The sequence below is a fragment of the Hermetia illucens genome, chromosome 4 (assembly GCF_905115235.1).
Source record: "Hermetia illucens chromosome 4, iHerIll2.2.curated.20191125, whole genome shotgun sequence".
NCBI classification, from domain to species: domain Eukaryota; kingdom Metazoa; phylum Arthropoda; class Insecta; order Diptera; family Stratiomyidae; genus Hermetia; species Hermetia illucens.
The window spans coordinates 170,207,396-170,230,707 of record NC_051852.1 but is presented as its reverse complement, the minus strand read 5'-3'; the positions used below and the strand labels follow the sequence as shown (position 1 = coordinate 170,230,707).

Below are 23,312 nucleotides of genomic sequence, written 5' to 3'. Positions count from 1 at the left end.
TGAAAGAAGGAGGGATGGATGGTCTGAATAGCTGTAGGCCACCACAGTGTCTCTTTAAATGGTAGTAATTTTTGCTAAATTGTTGCCAAATAAATTTGAAGTTTCCATCTTTGTTATGAAGCGTATTTTTTTCTTGGAAAGAGGTTTCACTTTACAGTAAAAATGTAGGCTTTCAAAGAGGTTATGGATGGAGCTTTTCTTTTTATTAAATGTTATTGTCAGGACGAATCTTTGGGACAGGATTGGGTTTTTGCAATTAATTATGAGCCTCCACCATACAAAAGGATGGAAAAGGCATAAGAGCTAGGAAAATCATGGAATGGAATGACGCTTTCCAAATGAAAGTCGGTAAAAAGAAATGCTTCTGTCATAGGTTTCTAGTCCATAAAACACTGGCGAACAAACAACTTTATAAGAATGCCAACCGGGAAGCAGAAAAACCGCTGTTATCGAAGTGACCTATTCTGACTCCTAGGGATATATATATGGATATGTGAGAAGAGAGAGATATCGGAGAAAGCAACAGGACTTGGCGACATCGCAGCTGAGCTGTGGAAAGCCAAGAGCTGGGACCCACCACTCTGGGTCAATACGATCTTCGATAGAGTCATTGAGGAGGGTAGAACACCATCTGGCTAGCAAGAAAGCACGGCCCTTCCAATCAGATTTATTTTGAATTATATTTACTGGGCAACTGTTATGGAAGCTGTAAGACGGCCCTGTCGTCTAACCGGAGAAGAGAATGTTTCCCAACAGAAAAATATGTATAAAGAACATAAAATACGCATCAGGACAGCAACAGCGAACACCGTCAAGAAAAATAAGATTAGGAAGGTCAGGAAAATCAACAAAGAGAGGAAAATAACCAAGTAGCTCAGAGAAAAGGTCTTTTACTACGAAGAGCACTACGAAAACCATATGAATGATATTAAGGAATACCTACCAATTTTGGGAACCAACAGACTGAATGTTTCAAATCCAGTACTTCCTAGTATCAAAGCGCTCCCCAAAATGCATAAACCAGGCAACGAGATAAAAGAAATCGTTTCCTCAAAAATGTCTCCCACGCACTTGGTAGCCAAATGGTTAGTGAATTTCCACTTCCACAATCATTGACGACATTTGGAGCAGTTCCACCTGTCAGCGCAACTAGTGCTTAGAGGTGGCGGGGAGGAAGACGGGGCGGCAAACCTGTCGGCTGAACCAAAACCAAGTGGCCGAGGAGAACCTCCACGTGGTGGCACCGGGAAACGCTGTATCACATTGGCTTGCCGGCCGTGATGCAGTAGGCGAATGCTCCAAGGCTTAATTAGGGCGATCAGACCCGAGTCTGCACGGGGACTCATCTGAAGTGGCTTCGGTCACGAAACCTTACCAGGGGTATACTGGTACCATGGGAACCGGGATAGCCCCTGGACTTATATACTTCGGGAGAATTCCTGTCGTATATGAGTACAGCTCGGTTGTTTGCGGTTGGCCCCCTAGTGGGAGCTTCATCGGGTTTGTTGGTGATGCTCAAGCGAGAAGAGACCTTCGGGCCTTCGCGTGGTGCTGCGTTACAACACGGGTGCCGTACTTCTTAGTTCGATAGAGATTTAGGTAGGTCTTGCATCCACCAGTATGAATGCTAAGCCATGTACTTGGTATAGACTGCTTGTCACAGCGGGGCTCTGATTGTGGTCACAAAATCAATCCGTGTCTTAAGAAGGCCGCAGGATTCGGTCTCCACGACAGGTACCTATGTTAAACACCAAAGGGCTTAACTGTCAGCGCAACTCGTAGGATTAAGTCTCCACGACAGGTATCTACGTTAAAACCTCAAGGACTTAACTGTCAGCGCGACTGAAGTCGAGGAGGCAATAAAATGAATGAAATCGGGGAAAGCAACAGGACCTGACGACATCGCATCTGAGCTCTGGAAAGCAAAGAGCTGGGACCCAACACTGTGGCTCAGTAAATTCTTTAACCGGGTTATTCAGGAAGGAAGAACACCATCTGACTGGCAAGAAAGTACCACTGTTCCAATATGGAAAAAGAAAGGTAGCCCAGCAGAATGTTCAAATTACCGTCCGATCCGGTTACTTTCCCATACCATGAAGGTTTTTGACCGCATTTTTGACAACCATATTCGCGAAATCGTTGAAATAACCGTGAATCAAGCTGGATTTGTCGAAAACTGCGGAACTACTGACGCAATACACGCTGCACGGTTACTAATGGAGAAACACCGTGAGAAGCATCGCCCTCTTTACATTGCCTTTATGGATCTAGAGAAAGCGTTTGACCGTATACCACACGAACTCATCTGGTATGCTTTACAGCAACACTTAGTACCAGAAGAACTCGTGCGCTGGGTTTAATTGCTCTACCACGATTCAAAAAGTAAAGTTCGAAGTATGGCGGGTTTATCAAAACCGCTTCGTGTCTCTGTTGGTGTTCATCAAGGAAGCGTCCTCTCACCACTCCTTTTTGTTCTTGTTATGGACACCGTCACACGGGATATGCAACGTCCAGCGCCCTACACACTGCTTTATGCTTTATCTCGAACAACTTGTCCAAAAATGGAATGATCGCCTCATGCAATACGGTCTCAGATTGAATTTAAACAAAACTGAATTCTTGACGACCGATCCCCATGAAACAGGCACAATCACTGTCAGCGTCAGTGATATGCCCAGAACTGAGCGATTTAAATACCTCGGGTCAACGCTATCAACCAATGGAGAATTGCATTATGAAATTGCTTCACGCATTAACGCAACCTGGATGAAGTTTCGTTTCACAACTGGTGTTCTTTGTGATCGACGTATCAACGAACGTCTCAAATCTAAAATTTAACGCAATTTCGTCCGTCCAGTCGCTCTCTATGGTTCTGAGTGTTGGCCGACTATAAAAGACAATGAACGCCGTCTTGCGGTAATGGAGACAAAGATGCTACGTTGGACTAGTGGCGTCACATTTATTTATTTATTTATTTAATTAACGGACAACAAACAGAAAGAATTCCAAGTAATTATTGTCCTAAGGAGGAGGAGAAAGCAAAGAACTTATCCTACGTTTAAAACTACTTAAAGTAGGGAAGTTAAAAGGACCAAGCTGTTTTGCATTATAATTTCGGCAAAGCCTGGGAATCGGGGAATGAAAATAGACTTCGAGCTCCGCGAAGGGCACGTTGAAAATATCTGCGTTACGTGTGTTATAAGACGCACGACGGTAGGTGATCTCGTCAGCGGCGGAGCAGTCCATCAGACCCGAGGAAAGTTTAAGTAATCTGTATAGATCCAGATAGGATCTACGCTATTGTATGAAGGGAAGGTTCAGAAAGCGGAGGCGGGAGGGGTAATCCACACGAGGGAAGCTTTTCTTAAAGAAGAGGGAACGGGTGAATTTACGTTGCACATTTTCAAGGGCAAGACAATCACAGTTACGGGAGGGTGACCAGATCACGGAGCAATACTCGAGGGTATTCCTCACGAGGGAATTGAAGAGAGCTAAGGAGGTTTGGATGGAATCAAAATCAGAGGACGAGCTAAGAATAAAGCCTGACAATTTTGCTGCTCGATTGATGACATCGAGGCAATGGGTGTCAAAGCGGAGCTTATTGTCGAAAGTGAGTCTGAGGTCTTGAGTGGAATTTAAGCAGGATAAGGAATGTCCGTTAAGCGAGTAGGAGAAATAAGTGGGTGAGGATTTTAGGGAGTAGCACGTAGAGTGACACTTTCTGACGTTTACCGCTAAACCATTAGTCGAGCACCAACGAACCAGAGTGTCCAGGTTATTCTGAAGGGAAACACAGTCCATAGGCGACGATATAGCGGAAAACAGCTTAAGGTCGTCTGCATAGAGCAAAGGACCCAGAATAGACCCTGTGGGACGCCAGAAGAGGGGGAGAAGGCGCGGGAAGTACAGCCGTCAAAAGAGACGCGGCAGGATCGGTTGGAAAGGTAGGAGGCAAGCCATAAAACAAGTGGTATGGGAACGTTTAGGGACGAGAGTTTGGTTAGAAGTATGTTGTGATTTACAGTGTCGAAGGCTTTCGCGAAGTCAGTGTAAATGGTATGCACTTCTTGCCGTGAATTTAGACATTTGGCGACAAAGTTGGTAAAGTCAAGCAGGTTGGAGGCAGTGGACCTACATTTAACGAAGCCGTGTTGTTCTTTCACTATGTGTTGGCCAAAGTGGGCGGACAACCAGTCACTGACATATCTTTCCAGGATTTTGGAACAGGAGGAGAGCAGGGAAATGGGACGGTAATTCTCGGCAAGCGAACGATCGCCACTTTTGTGAATGGGGATAATGAGAGCCTCTTTCCACAAGCTGGGAAAATGATTCTCTTCCAGGCTTTTGTTGAAAATAAGAGATAGGGGAAAGGAGATGGACTTACCAGTTTTGATCAAAAAGAGGTTTGGAAGACCATCGTAGCCAGGTCCGACCTTGGCATCAAGTTCGCCAATGAGGTATTCGACAAGGATAGGAGTAAGAAGGGGAATGGTAGGCGATGCGGGGCGGGCTACATCAACTATCGGGGGGGATTCGGAGGAAGGAGGGGGAACATAGACTGACGAAAAGTAGCGGCAGAGTAAATCACAAGATCGTTGGGGGGAGTTAGCAGAGAAGCCAGAGAATTTAATGGACGGAGGGGATAACTGGGCGAGGCAGCGGGAGTTGCGAATGTGGGACCAGAAAGGTTTCAGATTTCCGTACTTTAGTGGGTCTTCCACACTGGTCAAATATTCGTTTCTGGACTTACGTATTAAGGATTTGACCGAGGAACGAAGGGATTTGAAAAAAACTAAGTCAGCAACGTTTCTAGAAGACAGGAACTTCTTTCTCGCAGTCTGTTTTTGACGTAGTCTTTTGTGAATTTCAGTGGTGAACAAGGAAGAAGATCAGATAATATGGTATAGAAAGTGTTGAGTGCTTGATCACATGTAAATGGAGAGAGCATGGGGACCCAGTTGATTGACGCCAGGGCTGAGTTCAGACCTTCGAAGTTCGCCTTACGAAAGTTGAATTTGGTAGGCTTGCGAGCGACAAGAGAGTGGAGTCGGGATATCTGGACATCGAACTCGAGAGCAGGATGATGGGCGTCAGGGGCAACGTAAGACGGAGCATGAAGGGATTGGGAAAGATAACGTACAGGAAGGTTAGAGAGGACAAGGTCAAGAGTGCGATCTAATTGGTTTCTAGAAAGGTTAAATTGGAGGGCCCCACAGGTGTACATGAAAGTGGATAGAGGAAGGGAAGGGTGGGTCAAGTTATTAGGGAGGGAGGGAGGGAAGGCCAGGTGTAACGGGCCAGGAGAGCATAGGAAGATTAAAGTCACCACAGAGGATGAAAGGAAGTGAGGGAAACAAAACGGTTAGGGCCTCTGATAATTTGTCGAAGAAATCCTCGTACAGAGAAGGCGGACTTAGGCAGGGAAAATATACACACGATATGATAAAGGGACATACGTTTGGCGGAAGGACACGAATGGTAACAGAATCGTAGGAGGAGGAGAAGGAGGAGGAGGAAAAGATGATTTCGGCACGGAGAGGGGACTTAACGGGGACAAGCGGGGGATTGCACAGATCGTGGAAAAGTTGCGAGAGAGGCGTCTTCGATGGTATGGTCACGCAATTCGTGCAAACGAGAATTCACTTGCAAAGATTGGTCTGAACATCGAAATCGATGGTAAACGGCCAAAAGGCAGACCTAAACAACGGTGGCTTGACAAGCTGGATGAGGATTTGAAAGCCTCGAAATTGCACCCAGATCAGGTATTTGATAGAGCCAAATGGCGAAACCGATCACGACGAGCCGACCCCGCTTGTGAACGGGACAAAGGCTGAAGAAAAAGAAAGAAGCAAAAGTACAACTATGTGCGGCGAGTTACTGAATCCTTTTGGAAAATTACCATGTTTTGCTACGAGAATCATATAACAAATATTTCCATCTAAAATACAGGTCTATATTCCATGCTGAGCTCCGAATCGTACGTGCTAGCAGCGACTCCTTTCATATTAAATTGAGCTCTATACAGCCAGGATTTTCTCATGAGCTAAAAATAGCGTGTCTGAGGTCCAGGTGTATTTGACCAAAGAAAAATATGCTCGTTCTCACCACACAGTCAAGAATTGAGTCGTCAGGACTTAGGTAAACGAAACAAATTATGCCTCCCTAAATTTCATTTAGTGTAGTGAGATTTCCTTTAGACTTTACCACCTGTCTGCAAACCTAAGCCTGCTCTGCACAATATGAAAGGATATTCCTATGTATGATGCGCCCCTATGAAATTGAAGCGGAAAAAAATAGCCGAGAAACGAGAAAAAAGGATTCTGTAGCTGCTTGGTAAGCTAAAAATAGAATGTAGCACGGAATGCCTGAGAAGGTATATAACCTGAAACATAATGCAGAGTATAGAACATCCCTCTTGAAGGGTACTCTCGTATCTTTGGCTTTATTGCTGTCAGCAGTGGGGTAGTATGAGAGTATTTCAGAGTGTATTTGCGCAAGGTGTGAATACAAAAAGGACACAATATAGCGACCGTTGGATGTGCTTCACGAACGTAGAGAGGGAGACGTGCGTGTTATCAAAAACAATTTTCGAGTCCAATTATTGAAACTTTGTGCAAGTTATTTACTGTCCTGTCCATCAGAGGCTTCCAGATGGGTATTACCTTGAATCATTCTGATTGTATCCCCAACATAGGCATGAAAAGAGCCACCAATGTGGGGGATTTATCGTGATAATCCTCGCTCCTTCGAAGAATACAGTCAGATTAATTTGACAACAAAACAAGGACTTCTACACAAACCAATACACACTTCACATATACAAAGAAAGGGGAGTAGCGTGAGACCTAACAAGACGTTAAAACCGAAGCTTTTCCATAGTACCAACGCAAATTTCCACATTCTTTGATACCACACACATACAACGTGTGTCCTTCTAAGGGAGCAACACGAAAAGGGTCTGCATACAAGAGGAAAAAGTATAGACAAGCTGTCTAGAGTTGCTTACTTTGACTTGCTTCGACATTTCGCTTTCACTTGACTCTGCTGCAGACCTGGGACTGAGACTTTTCCGCGAATTCCGTCAAATTGACCACTTCATGACCAATTCCACAGCCACTCTACGAACACATTAGAGCAACACTTTCACTGATAACGAGTCACTCTCAACTGGCATTTCTTATCTTATAGATTTGCACACACTGAATTCCTTCTTGATCCCGCAAAAAGTGGGCGAACCGCGAAAGGAAAACAAGGAACACAAAACTCAAGAGAAAATCCACGCAAATGAGTCGAATGACGATGAGATTATGTGGGTTCCTCTGGTTGGAAAAGCCCCAGAAAGTAGCGGCGTTTCACGATCCTTCCTGCCCTAGTTATGTGGCCTTAACTTCTTTTGCAGGAAGCAGAAATTCCATTAATGAAAATTGAATTTTCAAACTACACTTTTCAACCAGACACGGCTGGGATTCGCGCGTACAACACTAGCGGAAGACGATATACAACTGGAACTTGTTCAGCTCCTGAATTGTAGCTCCCAATTTTCCGAGGTTGTGTTTGTGAAAATGCCCTGAAAGCTTCAATCGGGAGGTTGAAATAGAAGAATACAATGGGAATCCATGGTTACACATGGTGAAAGCTCCATTGGGTGGTGAAAAAAGGATATGGAGAATGTTGCGGGGGTGGTTTGTGCTTTTCAAGTGGACTTCCCGGCAGATGGGCACTGAAAGTGAAAACCTTAAAGCTTGTGTTTCTCTATCTATTCTTTGATAACTCAGTGGGATGTTTGTGTGTGTAATTAATGAAACTAATCCGATGATTTAAAGACAATGCTACTATGGATTCAATGCGATTTCTCTTCGGTGCAATTGCGATAAGTTAATTCAGTTTATTGGCGTATAATGGGAATTAGACACTTGACCTTGAATAAATTCGCAGTCGGAGAAGTTGAGACTGAGAACGAACGTCTTGGGAAATTGTGTTAATAGAGAGGTATCAAGTTTCAAGGGCTGCAATTTGTACAACTACTTATAGTATATACTATAAACATCCAATTGGGGTATTTCGGAGCCTAGGCATTATGAAGTGGCACTTCCTGATTCTTCGATTGGGTAGGCTCTAAGAATGGTCCCGTGAAAGAAATGACCCTTTTCCAGCCTCCGCACTCCCCTCATTTGAACTCAATGTCAAAACTGAGGCTGGAGTTTTGAAAAGTACTAATTGAGGTCTTTCATTTGATACCCTACAAGACTATTAAGGGACGCCCCTTAAATTCCAGGTAGAACGATGTAACTTACTGCATGCATGAGCGTCCACAGTTCCCACCAAATTTGGTGTCAATCGGTGTAACCGTTTTCGAGAAAAATGCGTATGAAAGACAGACAAGTTTAGTTTAGTTTAGTTGACTGGGGGAAGCCGCAGCTCCGAGCATCCAGGCCATTGTTAGGCCCATTGTACTATCCTCGTAAGTTGGCTACGGGGTTCGCAGGCTATAACGAATCTGAGAACATTCTCCAGAGGCAGAGAGTGTGCAGATTCTTCATTGAAGAAAACCTTGTGAAGGTGTGTCTTCGTCTGAGATCTGAGGATGCCGGGCAGCTGCATAAAAAGTGCAGGGCTGTCTCCTCCTCCTCCATAGCCGAAACCACTACCCCCAATCTTTTCCATATGGTAGTTTAAGGAGCAGTGTTCCGTCGAAAGCCCTACTAGGGTTTTCATGTTCCACTTCTTAAGGGACAACAAAAATGCCGCTCTAGTGGCCCTAGGCTCTTTCACAAGGATTTTCGGTTGCCGACAAGAGTCCAAATTTCTCCACTCGGTTGCGTGAATCCTTGCAAATTCACCCTTCAGAGTAGACTTGACAGTAGTTGGTCGGATTCCAAGAGCTGGTTCTGGCCCAACCAAAGTGGATCCAGACCCTCGGCGAGCCAGTCTGTCCTCCCACATCAGGAATGTTTCGTTCAGTCGGCCAAGTTTCAGCAACACCTGATGACAACTCCTCACCAACTGGCTTGATATATCGTTGCCATTTAGTGCTGATAATGCCGCCCGACTGTCGGAACAGATTGGAATAGTGCGACCCCTCCATTTTTGTCGCAGACATTCTTCTGCTGCCAATAAAATGGCATATATCTAGGCCTGGAATATGGTCGTCATTTTTCCGAGGGGGGGGCCAGTTCTATAGTCGGATTCTCCGAGAACACACCTGCGTCCGATCCCTCCTCCATGACTGACACGTCGGTGAAGATTATTAGGTCTGTAATCTGAAAAGACTCATGGCCACTTGTCGACCATTCTTCTTTTCCGGTGATTACGACAGTGTATGTCTTTTCAAAGGCGAATCTGGAAACCATATGAACGGTCGGCATCAGGGCTACCGGATGTTTTTCAAGCAATTTCCAGATAGACGCATGACCGTTTGATTGGCCGCCTTTCCACGCCCCAATGGTATCGAGCCTATATGTGTCGTTGGGTGCTTTCCGTTTCACCTCCAAGTGAATGAGGGGTAAATTTAGGATAGCTTTAAGTGCCGGCATAGTACTCATTGCTCCAGTAATACTTAGGCAACCAAGTCTCTGAATCTGCGTCAGCAGCTTCCTGATGTTAGCAAAGTTCAGTCTTGGCCACCAGACGATGCATGCATACATCAAAATGGGTTTTATTATGGATGTATACATCCAGTATATCGATTTGGGTGAAAGTCCCCAGGTCTTGCCAATCGCATTCCTAGATATGATGCTTCCACGTTACCTTGGAGTTGAAATGTACTCCTAGGTACCTGACTGTTTGTGCCAACTGGATTTTCGCCCCTGCTAAGGTGGGTAGCGTATAGTTGCCCGACCTGACGTGCCTAGTGAACATAACCAGTCCAGTCTTCCTAGCGTTCACCGTGAGTCCATTGCGGAGGCACCAGCTGTGGATTACATGCAGAGTTGCATTCAAGCGGTCACATACTGTCTCCGCAAACTTGCCTATAATTATTACGGCTAGGTCGTCCGCAAATACTTGCGCAAAGACTTTTTTGTCCTCCAGGAGCCACAGCGGGGTATCCATTACCAAGAGCCATAACAGTGGAGAGAGAACCCCTGTGGGCAGCCCCTGAGACATCCTGCTTCAATAGACTTCTGGCCGACCGATATGTGGATTTTTCTCCACTCTAGCATGTGAAGGATCCAACTGATTAGCAGCGGTTCGATTCCTTGCTGTCTTGCCGCATCACAAATTGCCGCGAATGAGGCATAATTGAAGGCACCTTCGATGTCCATGAATGCGTCTGAGGCGTATTCTTTTTCGGACATCGCCTTTTCAATTTTTGCCGTAAGTTCATGGAGTGCTGTCGCCGTGGATTTGCCTCTCTGGTAGGCTTGTTGCCTATGATGAAGGGGCCACTTAGGAATGTGTGTATCCCTTACGAACCGATCTACTAGTCTTTCTAGTCCTTTTAGCAGAAAGGACATTAGCCTGATCGGTTGAAAGCTTTTTGCGTCTGTGTAGGTGGGTTTTCCTGGTTTGGGAATGAACAACACCTTTACATCCCGCCATTTAATTGGAATATAGGCGTGTGCTAGGCATGCAAGATACATATTCCGAATGTGTAGACCCAGGGCATCCATTCCCTCTATTACTAGCGCAGGGATGATGCCATCCGGACCTTCATACTTGTATCTTGTACTTCCCATTCTGTAAACGTAAATAACCCAGTTTCTGGCTACGTTCTTTGACCAGAATCCACTTCAGCTTTGAGGTTGCCTCGAGAGAGTTAGTCTCTTCGCAAAAGCGTCTCCAAGATGATCGTTTAACCGATCTTATGCTCTTCTTGAGTGCCTTCTGTGCCTCTTTATAGCGATTAGCGATATAGCCTGATTCACCCTTCAGAACACGGTTGAGGAGCATCCTTGTCGTTCTCCTTTGTTTTGCCAAATCCGATTTCCACCATGGTGTTTTACCCTTCTTTGGCATCTTGAGTGGACAGCTTTCTTCGAAAGCTTCTCTCATGCTAGTTGTGATCATCTGGGTTGTCTTCTCAATTCCAGCAATGGATTTGATGCGCTTCCCAGGGATCGTGACTCGGGCACTCAATCCTATTTAACACATCACCCAATCTGTCTTTCTCGGATTACGAAATGGAGTGGGTGGGGGTGGATCCATGCCCATAACGAAATCAATGCGTCTGTAATCCGAGAGTGTGATATCGTTTGACTATCTCAACTCTCCGATCAGAGCTGCTATGTCAGGAGATGCCACCGTGATGTCGATGACTTCTCGCCTGACCACGGGGGGGTGGGTTCATTACCCACATTTAGGATCTGCAAACCGGTTCCTACTAGATACTCCAGTAGTCTCGATCCTCTTGCATTGATGTTCGAACTTCCCCAGCATATGTGATGAGCGGTGACATCACATCCTGCTATTACCCCCATGCCTCTACTTTTGGCATATTGGATAGCTCCGATGAATGTTCCACTGGGAACGTCTTCTGCGTCGTAGGGAAAATATGCAGAGCACCATAGTATCTCTTTATCTCCCTGTTGACTTTTTATGGTTAGCTTAGCCGATGTGGTTTCGCCATGACTAATGTTAGCCTGGAAGTCTTTGAAGACTACCATGCAGGTGCGGGGTCGGTGGCTTCCATTGGCATACAATAGGTCAGCATGTTGGAAGTTTAGGCTCTGACTACCCCTCCAACAACCCACGGTTCTTCTATGAGGTATATAAATGTCTGTAGACAGACAAACACACAGGCAGACAGTAAACCGATTTTGTTTTACACAAAACCTTAAAAAGCGACAGTTACTATACTGTCTTTTGGCAGCTTCCAAGCACATGGCATTGATTGCATCCATCCAGCGCTAGTAGAAAAAAATATAGAGCATCTGGAGCGGACTCTAAGAAATACCTTTCTAACATGCCTTATTCCAAGCTACGTACCCACCTCTTAACCGGAGGTAAAGGTAGTCTTCATACCTAAGCCTGGGAAAGATGGCTATTTAAATTTAAAGAATTTCAGAGAGATAAGCATGACATCATTCTGACTGAGATGTTTGGAGAGATTGGCTGGGCGTTACATTCACGAGAAAGCTAAATGAAAACCAATATGCTCATCAGCCTAAAAAGTCCTGTCAGTTTGCTCTTAATTCCTTGGTTTCAAAGATGGAGGACGCAACTCTGAAAGGCGATGAGGGTATACGATAGAGAAGTTCGGGGTATTTGACTGTGCGCTTTTTTCAAAAACTTCTAATGACTTTTCTGGATTTATAGGTGGTTAACCGACAATCCTGAATTGCCGAAGGTGATCAAGGGGGGACCTAACCCAAAAACCTAAAAAGGTGGTAAAATTAGCCGTGAATTTCCGCCCGCAAATATCGAAATTTCATCGAAGTGCTCCGTCGACACATGCTTGCACGCTTCTGTGTTAGCCAAACTTGGGAATGTGAGGGGTCCTTTGAGCACTTCAATGCCTCGCGTGCCATTGCACAAAATTCGCGTGTCTTTTCCGGTGGGTAATAATAATAACAATAATCGTTGGCGCAACAATTCATATTGGATCAGGGCCTTGAAGTGTGTTAGAGCACTTCATTCAAGACTGTAACGGTACACTAGGAGGCAATGTGGTCAGCATTGCGCTCTCCCGAGATTATTACCCTGATTTGGCTCAGGTACTCATTCACAGCTGAGTCGACTGGCATCCGACGTCAAATCACGATACAAATTCCACTGCCACCAGTGAGATTTGAACCGTGACCTTCCGTGGATCCTGAAAAATAAAGACGAACACGGCGATTCGCATGAACCTATCGAAACAAACAACACTTGGGCTGAACCTGGAAATGAAATAAAGTGAGGACAAGTGAGAATACGGGAAGCTCGCGCTTCGGGTATAAAGGTTTTGTGTTCTTGTACGCACCCCCCTTTTACATATACGGGGAGCTATCCCTCAAACAGACCACACTTTATCACCAAATTTTCGACAAAACCTTAAAAAAAGACTGCTCAACCGCGCGTGGAGCCGTACAACTCCAAACTCAATCGAAAGGAGAGATCCACGATGGATCACATCCTCGATCACTCTTTCCCCAAACAAAATATTTGAGCTGTGAGCCGGGCTTAGAAAGTAGTAGGGTAAAAGGAGATCCTCAAATTAAAAGGGAAATCAGTTCAGGTTCATCTCATCCATCTCATCCATTGATTCGGAACTGCGAGGAACTTAAAACACTGAGCGTGTCCAGACATCAAGATACTGAGAAGACACTCCTCTGCAACCACCGTTTGTATATTCTCGAACTTGATATTTCGCTCATGCACTAGCATTGATGTTCGCGCATGGGTGAAGAACGCAGGTGAAATAAAAACCCGGGCGGAGGAAACACGCATCTATTCCTTGGTCTGTCGAGACCGCCGCAGCGACAACACACAAGAAACGAAACGCCAAATTGAAGTTTCCTTCCCCCTCCACTTATTCATGTACACTCTAGTTTCTCACCCGTCCGAAACTCCCACTCTAATTATTTTCCCACCAATTTAGTTTTCCCCTAAAGAAAGGAGGGTGTCCATCCGATTTACTTTTGGAACAAACAAATTCGTGTGAACTTCCCCGATTCGTTCCCCAGCGAACTCTTTCACTGTCAGTTTTACTTTACTACTATTTATCAATTCACCAAGCAAATTGTTGTACTTGTACAGCGGTCTCGAATCGTCTGTGTGTCCAGGTGTTCTGCTGCCTAGCGATCAGCCGGTCTCGGTCCCGCCAATTTCCATGTAAAAAATGCATTCCCACTCGCCTCAATCAGGTCAATCGTTAGGCCTGCATTCCGAAATATATATGAACCGGTCAAACTTAAATGCAATGTCCCATCACCAATCACCAATTTTTAAAATTAAATGGCTGATGTAAATAAATTTTGGTGAAGGGAATTTGGGGAAGTATATTGAGAAAGTAAAGGGTGTTAAAATTGAAGAAAAGGGGAGAATGTTACATATTGGAAGATGCATTACCTTTTTAGATTGAAGAAAGATCTATATCGACTTACCAAAAACACACACACGACATTTTGAGTAACTACACGCGCAGTTGAACAGGTAATGACGCAAATGAAATCTGGTAAGACAACAGGACCTGATGGCATCGCGGCTGAACTCTGGAAAGTGCATAGGTGAGAACTAACACTTTGAATCAGTCAGTTCTTCAATCGCGCTATGGTGGAGGGTAGAGCACTATCTGTCTGTCAAGAAAGCACGACCATTCCAATTTGGAAAAAGAAGGGTAATCTGGGGCAAAGTTCAATCTACCGTCCTATTAGCTTCCTATACCATGAACAATTTTGTACGTGTTCCTTATGGCAGAATTCGCCACATTGTTGAAATTACCGCGAACCAATCCGGGTTTGCCAAGAATTGTGTAACTATCTAACTGCATAAAATACGTGCTACGCGGTTGCTCGTGGAAAAGACCTGTGAGAAGGACTGCTCTCTCTGGGCTAAATTGCTCTACTGCGATCCGAAGAGTAAAATTTGAAGTATGGCAGGTTTATAAAAATTGTTTTACTTATTTAGCCCTAGCGTATCCACAACAGCAAAAATACTCCTCCCAAATCTGGCATGTGCTGGACACGCTACGGACTGGACACGCTACGCGCTGGTAAATGTGAATACTTTTGTATGTGATATGTCTGATAGGTTATGTCCTGGTAGATAGTGTAAAACAACATGACTTGAAACGCTAGATTATGATTGGGGAACCTCTTCACTCCTCTCGCACCAGCTACAGTTATCATAATCCCATTTTCCGACGTCTTTCAGTCTTTTAATAAATTATGGCAGAAGCACATTTGATATTACAGTTTAAAGCCTTTGAAGTTGATAGCTCGCCGGTTAATGGGATCTGGAACCCGGTCAATATTTATTTTGTACGTGCAACTGACTTGTTGTCCCTTATAGTATATTCATGAATATAGATCGGTGCCTGGATATGAATTAAGCACTTTGAATTGTTGTGGAGCAATATTTCACACACATCCATTTCACAGCCCTGATCACGACGAGCAATGAATGCGCTCGCCAGACACGCCAACAACGTTTCGAGTAGACGCAGAAAATTCCACGTCCATTATAACTTACGCATAGAGGCAAGCCATTCAGGAATATTTTAAGTTTGCGCAAGCAACCACACTCTCTCTATTATTTTTGGGTATGTTGCCCATTCACGCATTCGTGCACTTCTCCAAAGTTAAGGATGATGTTCAGCACCATGTCAAACTATTGGCTCTTCAAACTTCCATCCCAGAAGCTTGATCTTGCGCGGAAAATGGTCGACGAATTAATGAAGCAGTGTATATACGGACGTTTCAACAGCTGTTGGTCATTTCCACTCCATCTGGTCTCCTAACGACGAATAACGACCTTGTGGAGACCCGACCCATACCTACTTTGCACATTACTTAGCAAACTGTCAAGCTTTTTGATCTTGGATCTCGCCAACACTTACGACCAAATTCCTACAGCTCCCGAAGATATTCCACAGATAGCAGATTATACCGCTTTCGTAATATTTGAGTTCACATGAATGACTTTGCCCTGCGCCTGGCGCAAAGCTTCTAGAGATTCATCCACTCTGTACTACGAAACTTGGGTTTCTGTTTTGTCCACTTGAATGACGTTCTGGTCGCGTTTTCGACCGAGTTTGGCACATTGTGAATGTGTTGTTCAGTACCTTCTTAAGAATGGATTAGTTCTCAATATTGGATAATGCAAAATTTCTGCAGCAGCAGGTGAAATTTCTAAGTCATTCTATAACCCATGACGGCGTACAACCCGACCCAAGCAAGATGCAACCAATCGCGAGCTTTTCGCTGTCTAAGACGGTCATACACCTTTGAAGGTTCTTGGGTTTGGTAAACTACTTAACGCCTGCCTCTCTGAACCAAAAAATTGCAAAAGGTTGCGTGATCACCAAGCGTTTGAAACTACTGCTGCTTAGTAGCTGGTAGGCGCTACAGTTTTGGCAGGAGGCGATATCCCCAACCGTGTTTGTCGATACTTTAGACGCAGTAGGCGTTATTCTGGCTTGGTTTTCTTCTCAAAACAGCGAATCAAGTACTTCAACTTTTTCATATTTCTGGTCGTCTATAAACAAGGAGTTTGATTTTTAGGTCAAAGGGTGCATCGCATGCTAGAAGCACTCCTTTAGTAGACATAGCGCTTCTACACCAGGCACCTCAACATTGTGGGACCCTTGCCAAACTAGCTCAGCTACAAGTATTGCCTCACGATCATTGAACGGTGCACGTGGCGATACCTCATTACAACACAGTCATGTGCTGGGGCCCTCTGTAGAAAAAGGATTTCGCGCTTTGCAAACATTGCAGACCAACGAATGCAGTTCGGATATACCCTTTTCTCAGAGCTCAGAAAAATTTTAGGATTCAAAAGCCAGCGCGTCCTGGTCGCAGGTCTTATTTCCGTTTAGTTTGGTTTCCGTATAGCCGTACGCGAAGAATTTGCTGCCAGCGCAACTTTAAACGCTCATAACTCCCTTAATATTGAGAATTTGGAGAAAAGGAGCTTAATTCGTGATCACTAGTATAGACGAGACTTAGAGCTTGAAAATGGTATATGGGTTGGGGGTTTATGTGTTGGGAAAATGGCCGAAAAATGGAAAAATCACCGATCATTTCGTCATTTGCAGCCAGTGGTCCACACATCTGGGGAGCTAGAAATCTCTCCCACATTCTAGTGAAGACTTATCCACCCGGAAGCCGCTACAGCTATTACTCGCAGGGCCCTATAGGGATCATGGGGAGCAACCGTTCAATCAAGATGTTGGTGGCAACCCCAAGACGGTCTCCTTGGACAGACGGAAACCTTTCTTCTAGGAGCGTCCATTTTGACGTCTACCAAGCTCTTTGGTTCCAGCTGGGACCAGGGTACTATGGCGAAGTAGTCGTTAACACCCATCGCAGCCTTAACCACGACGAGCAATGAGCGCGCCCGCCGGACACGCTGACAACTAAGACAGTGTACGGCGTGCCTGTCGGATGCGCCGGCAATTGGACAAAGCGCGCAGGTGATCACGAACCTGGTGAGGAAGCGGTACTCGGCTCAGTTGAGCAAAATCCCTCACACAGCTTGGTCGCCGGTTAGTATAGCTGATTTATTGCTTTCTTTACTGGATGTCCAAAGGACCATACTTTTACGTCCTAAGAAATTAGAAATAAATTATCGGAATAAACCCCAAACTGTCAACCTTCGATTGTCAGCACTAGGGATCTATTTTGGGGGAAGTAGATTATTTCCACTACTTTGAGTCGTCCTTACATTCGTTATGTCTAGCTTCCACAATCCTAAATATTTTGGGTTCCTCATTCGGAGACTAGTTGATATTTCTCAAGAATCCTTAATTTATGGAATCAGATATGTCTGGGAAAAACGATGGCACACTATTTACTTTACTTGTATGTATGTATAATGGCGGTGTCAATTCCTTTCTTATGCCTCTTGCCCAATTCCAAGCAAATCCCGATTTCCGGAGAACCCACAGCAATCACTTCACTTGAACTGACTGATAACGAAATGAAATTGTTAAATAACGGTCTTGCGTTCGCGGTACCACCAACCAAGGTTGTCGACGAAACTTCTTGGATAACGAAACCAAGGATGCGATTCGTTCGGGTCTAAGTAAAATCATTCGGAATAACGCGCTGTTGAAAATTTTGTAAACGCGATTTAAAAACAATACGTGAACTTCGTGATAAACCGCTATTCTTTCTCAAGGCCGACAGGGAGAACAACGTCGTCGTTATGGAAAAAGCTAAGTATGACCAGGCTGTTTTTCGAAAATTGGAGAGTGGAAACTTCTTCGAATTGAGGAACAACCCGCTGCCCGAATCTATCAAAAGGGTCGATCGAGCGTTGAAGGAAGCTAGTGTGGTATTCCCGAATATTGGGCGACTCCGAATGTCTAATCCTGCGCTTCCAAGAATCAGATGTCAACCGAAGATTCACAAGAAAGGGGATGAGATGCGAGAAATCATTGCGGACTCGAATTCACCGACGTACAACAAAGACAAGTGGTCGATTAATGAGTGCCAGACCCTTGGGACGACGAATAGTAAGTACTGAGTTGCGAACTCCCATGAAGAGGATGGGTGATGACGAGGTGATGGTGTCGTACGATGTGAAGGCATTGTTTCCCAACACACCAGTGAAAGCGTCAGTTTTCGAACTCGAGAGATGGCTGAGCCATGTTAGATCTGGCCCGAAATGGAGAAGAAAAGTCCGTATCTACGCAAACCTTGCCAGGCTCTGCATGAACGAAAACTATTTTACATTTCGGGACAGATTCTACAAAACTACTTCGGGAGTAGCGATGGGGAACCACCTCTCGTCGTTACCCACTGAAAGGTTCATGTCATCAATCGAAGAAGAAATTGAATCGAGTGGAATAATGCCTAAAGTATGGTTTAGGTGTGTAGACGACGTATTCGCGATTGTTAGAAGAGACGATATAGACATTGTCATCTCCTCTATAAACATGGTTCATCATAAAATCGAGCTTACACTAGAGGTAGAAAAGGATGGGGTTCTACCCTTCCTGGATCTGAATATCGTCAACTCTAACGGGAAGCTTAAGTTCAAGATATACCGTAAGCCTACAGCAACGCAGAGGACGATACCAGTAACTTCGCATCACACATTTTCCCAAAAAATGGCTGCCTATAGTTGCATGATTCACCGACTGATCACATACCCTCTTTCAGAATATGGTTTCAATAAGGAATGACAGTATATTATTGACACCGAAAGTCAAACAACACAATGCCTATACAACACTATTTTCGCAGCAGCAAGAGGTAACCACCAGACGAATAAGTATCCCATATTCCTACCTATTTAACAACATCAGGAATTGGGTAAAAAAGTACCAACTAGAAGTGGTAGGTTCGAGTCGATCGTCCACCTTGCGGAATTTACTGGGAAGCGTCAAGGATCCTTTGGCAGCGCAGGAAAAAAGCGGGATTTACCGAATAACGTGCAGCGACTGTAACAAAATATACATAGGACAGACGAAACGTCTGATAACGACTAGATTTAATGAACACATCAAGGAAGCCGTAAGTAGTTTTCGGAAACAAAAGTCGTGCATAAGATCATCAGTGGCAGCGCACATAGTCGAGGAAGCCCATACCACTCAACGCGAAAGTTATTTCAACCTTCGACGATTGAATGGGCACGTAAAACGGATACATAAACAAAAGAACTTTTTTATAATTTATCTTAAATGATTAAAACCGCGCACACTTTACGCTAAAGCTTGGCAGAACTGAAATATTTTGTTTAAGGGTTTAGAGGATCCTAAGTCTGCATCCACTTAATGTCCGGTCGAACCAAATGGGGAGCAACTTACTTCTTCTTTTTTTGGTCCACACATCCATTTGGTCCGGTCACCCATCAAGTGGATGCGGAGTTGAGACCCCTCAATCCTTCAACAAAGGACATTCATTAGCTGCCAACATTTATTCATGGATTGACATAAAACATCACTAGTTGCAGGAGGAATGTTTCCGGCGGTGGTCTTACTACCCTATCACCATTACCTAATTATGGTAACACTTTCTATCCTTTCCTAATCTACATGCCATCCACCCAAGTTCCTTAAAAAGCTCTCATATCCGCGGTAAAAATCCCAACCTACGTCACGCCGTTTTATGGAATTTTCAATGAGGGAACTAGGCAACTTAGCTTTCCGTTGTGACGTCCCACACAGAACCAGCACAATATGAAACTTTGAATGCTTGTTTCCATCGAAACTGTAACTCGAGCTGATATAGGGACTACCGGAAACTTTATTTACTTGTCTCTGTCCATCCATAAATGTCCTTTTATATTGTGAAGGGAGAGAATTTCCTTTGATTCCTTATCATGATGAATGGCTGCGCATGCTTTCACGGCGCGATAAAAGTAAAGTGGGTGAAATGTTTGTGTGAGTTTGAATGAAACATTTGTAACCGGGAAAGCGGGAAAAGCCAGAACGAATTAAGCTTAAACAATTGAATTTGCATTAATTGGGTGATTTAAAAAGCATGTCTGGTGTTTGAAGGACGCTTAATCTGTCCGGAAGCACCCATGCCTGAGCAAGATATTTTTGGAATTCTCGAAATAAGAGAACACGAACTGGATGAGCAGCATCCATCCCATCCATAAAGCTCAACCTTGATTACGTTCAGTCATCTGCAAGTGTGTGATACTAAATTATATCAACTAGTTTAGCAATGACCTGAAAACTCATTCTAATTTTACTCTCCCTGGATCAATACAAAGAGGATGTAAACAAAGCGCCAGACAATCTCTATTTTAAGCAAAATGGGAAAAGGGTAAAAATATACATGCGAGCATGAGGAATATATCAGGTAACCCACATCCGAGTATAAATGAATTCGATTGAAATATTGTCACATCACATTTCCCTTCCAAGGCTATTAGTCAAGCTTCAAAGATGTAGCTTTGAAATGGACGCTGCACAGCGTTATTGCTTACAATCAGACTTATTGCCAGCAGGAGGGCAGGAGTTATATACCGAATCATTAATCTTGGAGTCAAGGAACGAGGCCATCATTTTAAACAGAATCTATATAGACAGTTTACGCCAAAAACCCGGTCAAAGCCCCTAAAACATAGGGTTGAGAATAGTTTGACCAATTGGAAGACATCCAAATTTAAAAGTAATTTTGATGAATGGTTAAGAATCTCCCGCCCTGTGAGTTGAAGCTTCTGAAGAGGTGACTAAAATGGGTAGAAATTTGTGGGCTAACAACTTGCAAATTTTGAAACTTTACTTCTACCGAAACGTCAACAATGCTTCGGATAGGAACTGACTTCACGGCAACGACCTTTCGCTATCGAAAACGGACTATGATAGGTTTCTAGAACACACGCATGCTCCTCGTTAACGGTAGCGAGGGTCCTCACAATGTTCGCTGAGTACTCCTCTCCCTATTGCGGCAAAGTGATTTTGTACTCTGGAAAACCAAGTGGTAGCAGACGAGAATCCGGTGTCAGGTTGTTTCTGATTTCTACCGAAAGGCGCGCTATCTTGACCTGGGAGCCGGTTGCTGACAGACTCCTAACTGCAAGATTTCAGTCCAGGTTAAAGAGCATCACAATTTTGCAATGCAAAGCACCAACAAAGATTTCCGATATAGTGGAGAAGGATGCTTTCTACGTGCAATTAAAAGCAGTCTAAAGGTGGCATTTTGATGATGATGGGGGATCTAAATGCCAAGATGGGATCTAACAAAACAGTCCTCGGACATGTGATGGAGAAACATGGTCTCGGCGACCGCAACGGTGATGGAGGGAGGTTCGTGAATTGCTGCAACTTCCACCACCATCGGTGGCCCATTGTTCGAACACAAAGCCTGTCTGCCTTAACTGACCGACGGCGTACGAGCAATCAGATCGACCACTCTTCACGATCAGCAATAGATTTAGGAGTTGTCTGTTGGACCTCGAAAGGAATCATCATCTAATAGTCGCTTACGTTAGCTTGCGGGTTGCGTCTGCCACTTCTCACAGGTTTGGAGAGCTGCCACGCCCTAAGTTCAACATCAGCCGTTTGTATGACCCAGCTGACGCTCGACAGTGATAGAGCTATCTTGTAGATCGAACGGCGCTCGTACTGCGATACTGAGCGAAAAGCCGAGCAGTCAAGTGCAGTGTACGGTGTGACAAGAGAGAATTTGCTATTGCGCTGTTCAGGGAAGCGGAAAATGCTGCAGATGGCAATAATTCCAGGAATGTATACCGCATCGCGAAATAGCCTGCATGTGGTCTCAAATCTTTCGATAGTACTGTGAAGAACGTCAACGGTCGACGTCTCATCACGATGATGAAGAGCTGAAGAGGTGGAAAGAACACTTCACACGGTTCTTAACCGTCTGATATCCGGTGAAGTTCCTCCGCTTGTGGGTGAAATGGCAAGCCACCGTAACATGCGGATACGGACTGTTACTCCATGCAGAAGAGAAATCATCAATGCACTCAAATGGAGTAGAACCGCTGTGCTTGACGGTCTCCCCGCAGAGTTTTTATCCCTGCACCTGCAGTTACTGCAGATCAGCTGTTTCCACTCGTACAGAAATCTTGGGAATCCAAGACCTTTCCCAGAAATGGGAAGATAGGGAAGATCGTCCAAATCCCAAAGAGGAGGACCTGTTTTGAGTATGATAGTTGGAACAGTATCTGCGTGCTACATGCGGTTGCACCCTATGGATCATCAGGAGGCGGATTTCAGATCTTCGCGGCACACGCCCTTCATCGATTTCCAGAAAGCTTTCGATAGCGTGCACAGGGAGTGTATCTTGAGTGCTCTACGCAGGAGGGGAATTAATTAATTAATAGCTCTTATCAGTACGTCATATGATGGCGCAAAATGTTCGAGTTAAAATCTCAGAGGATTTTAAGGTCCAAATCAGAGTCCGCCAGGGTTGCATCCTGTCACTGATATTATTTCTTCTTGTTATCGGTGACGTTCTTCATACTGCCTTGTCCGGAGAACATGGAGGAGTTCAATGGACAATGATATCTTTTGTCAAACAATGACTATGCTGATGAAATCCGCTTGCTCTCCCCCCGGGTCTTGAACCTTGGTCAAATGGCTCTGGATTTGGAAAAGGAGGCAAGTAGAGTTGAACTCAAGATAAACACCAACAAAGCCAAGGTACTCAGTCTAACGAGTGATCGCACTATCTCTATCTGCATTGATGAGCAGACCATCGGTACCGTCGATCAATTTGTATATTCAGGAAGCGTCGCTGAGCTATCTGAAATCTGGAAATACAGTTATCTCAACACCGAGATCAAGTTGAGACTGTTCTAAGCCAGTGTTCTGTCTGTATTGTTATATGGGAATAGCACATGGAAAATGAACTCCACTGTTATCCAAAAGCTCCAAGTTGTCATCAATACCTGTCTGGGTCATGTCATAGGAATGCGTTGGCCTGATACTATCTTAAACGAACAACTTGATCGGCGCACGAGCCTAGCACTGGTACGCACTGTGATCGGAAGCCGGAAGTAGCAGTGGATAGGTCACACTTCAAGGAGGGCGACAATTGCATTGCGGGCTACACCATGCTATGGAATCCACTCTCCCAAGATGGCCAACGAGTGGGTCGCTCCAAAGGCACTTAGCACAGATCAGTAAAGAAGGAGTGCGAGCGTCCCGGGAAGTCGTGGGGAAACTGAAGCGCAATGAAGGCAAGAGAAAATATATAGTGGCGGCGTCAGCACCAAAAACCAACCAATCAACAACATCAAACCGA

At 44.7% G+C, this 23,312-nt stretch overlaps 1 protein-coding gene across 4 annotated transcripts in view; it reads right to left on the bottom strand.

The window, feature by feature from the left end:
- Positions 1–23,312, bottom strand: part of LOC119654388 (alpha-catulin) — a 380,996-nt gene that overhangs the window by 304,975 nt on the left and 52,709 nt on the right. Inside the window, exon 1 of one of the 4 annotated variants that reach the window (XM_038059759.1) lies at positions 7,007–7,509. The exons of the other annotated variants lie outside the window; for them this stretch is intronic. Coding sequence (XP_037915687.1) covers positions 7,007–7,024 — 18 coding nt within the window. The 5' untranslated portion in view covers positions 7,025–7,509. Of the gene's footprint in view, positions 1–7,006; positions 7,510–23,312 lie in introns of those variants that run through there. 4 annotated transcript variants of the gene reach the window in all.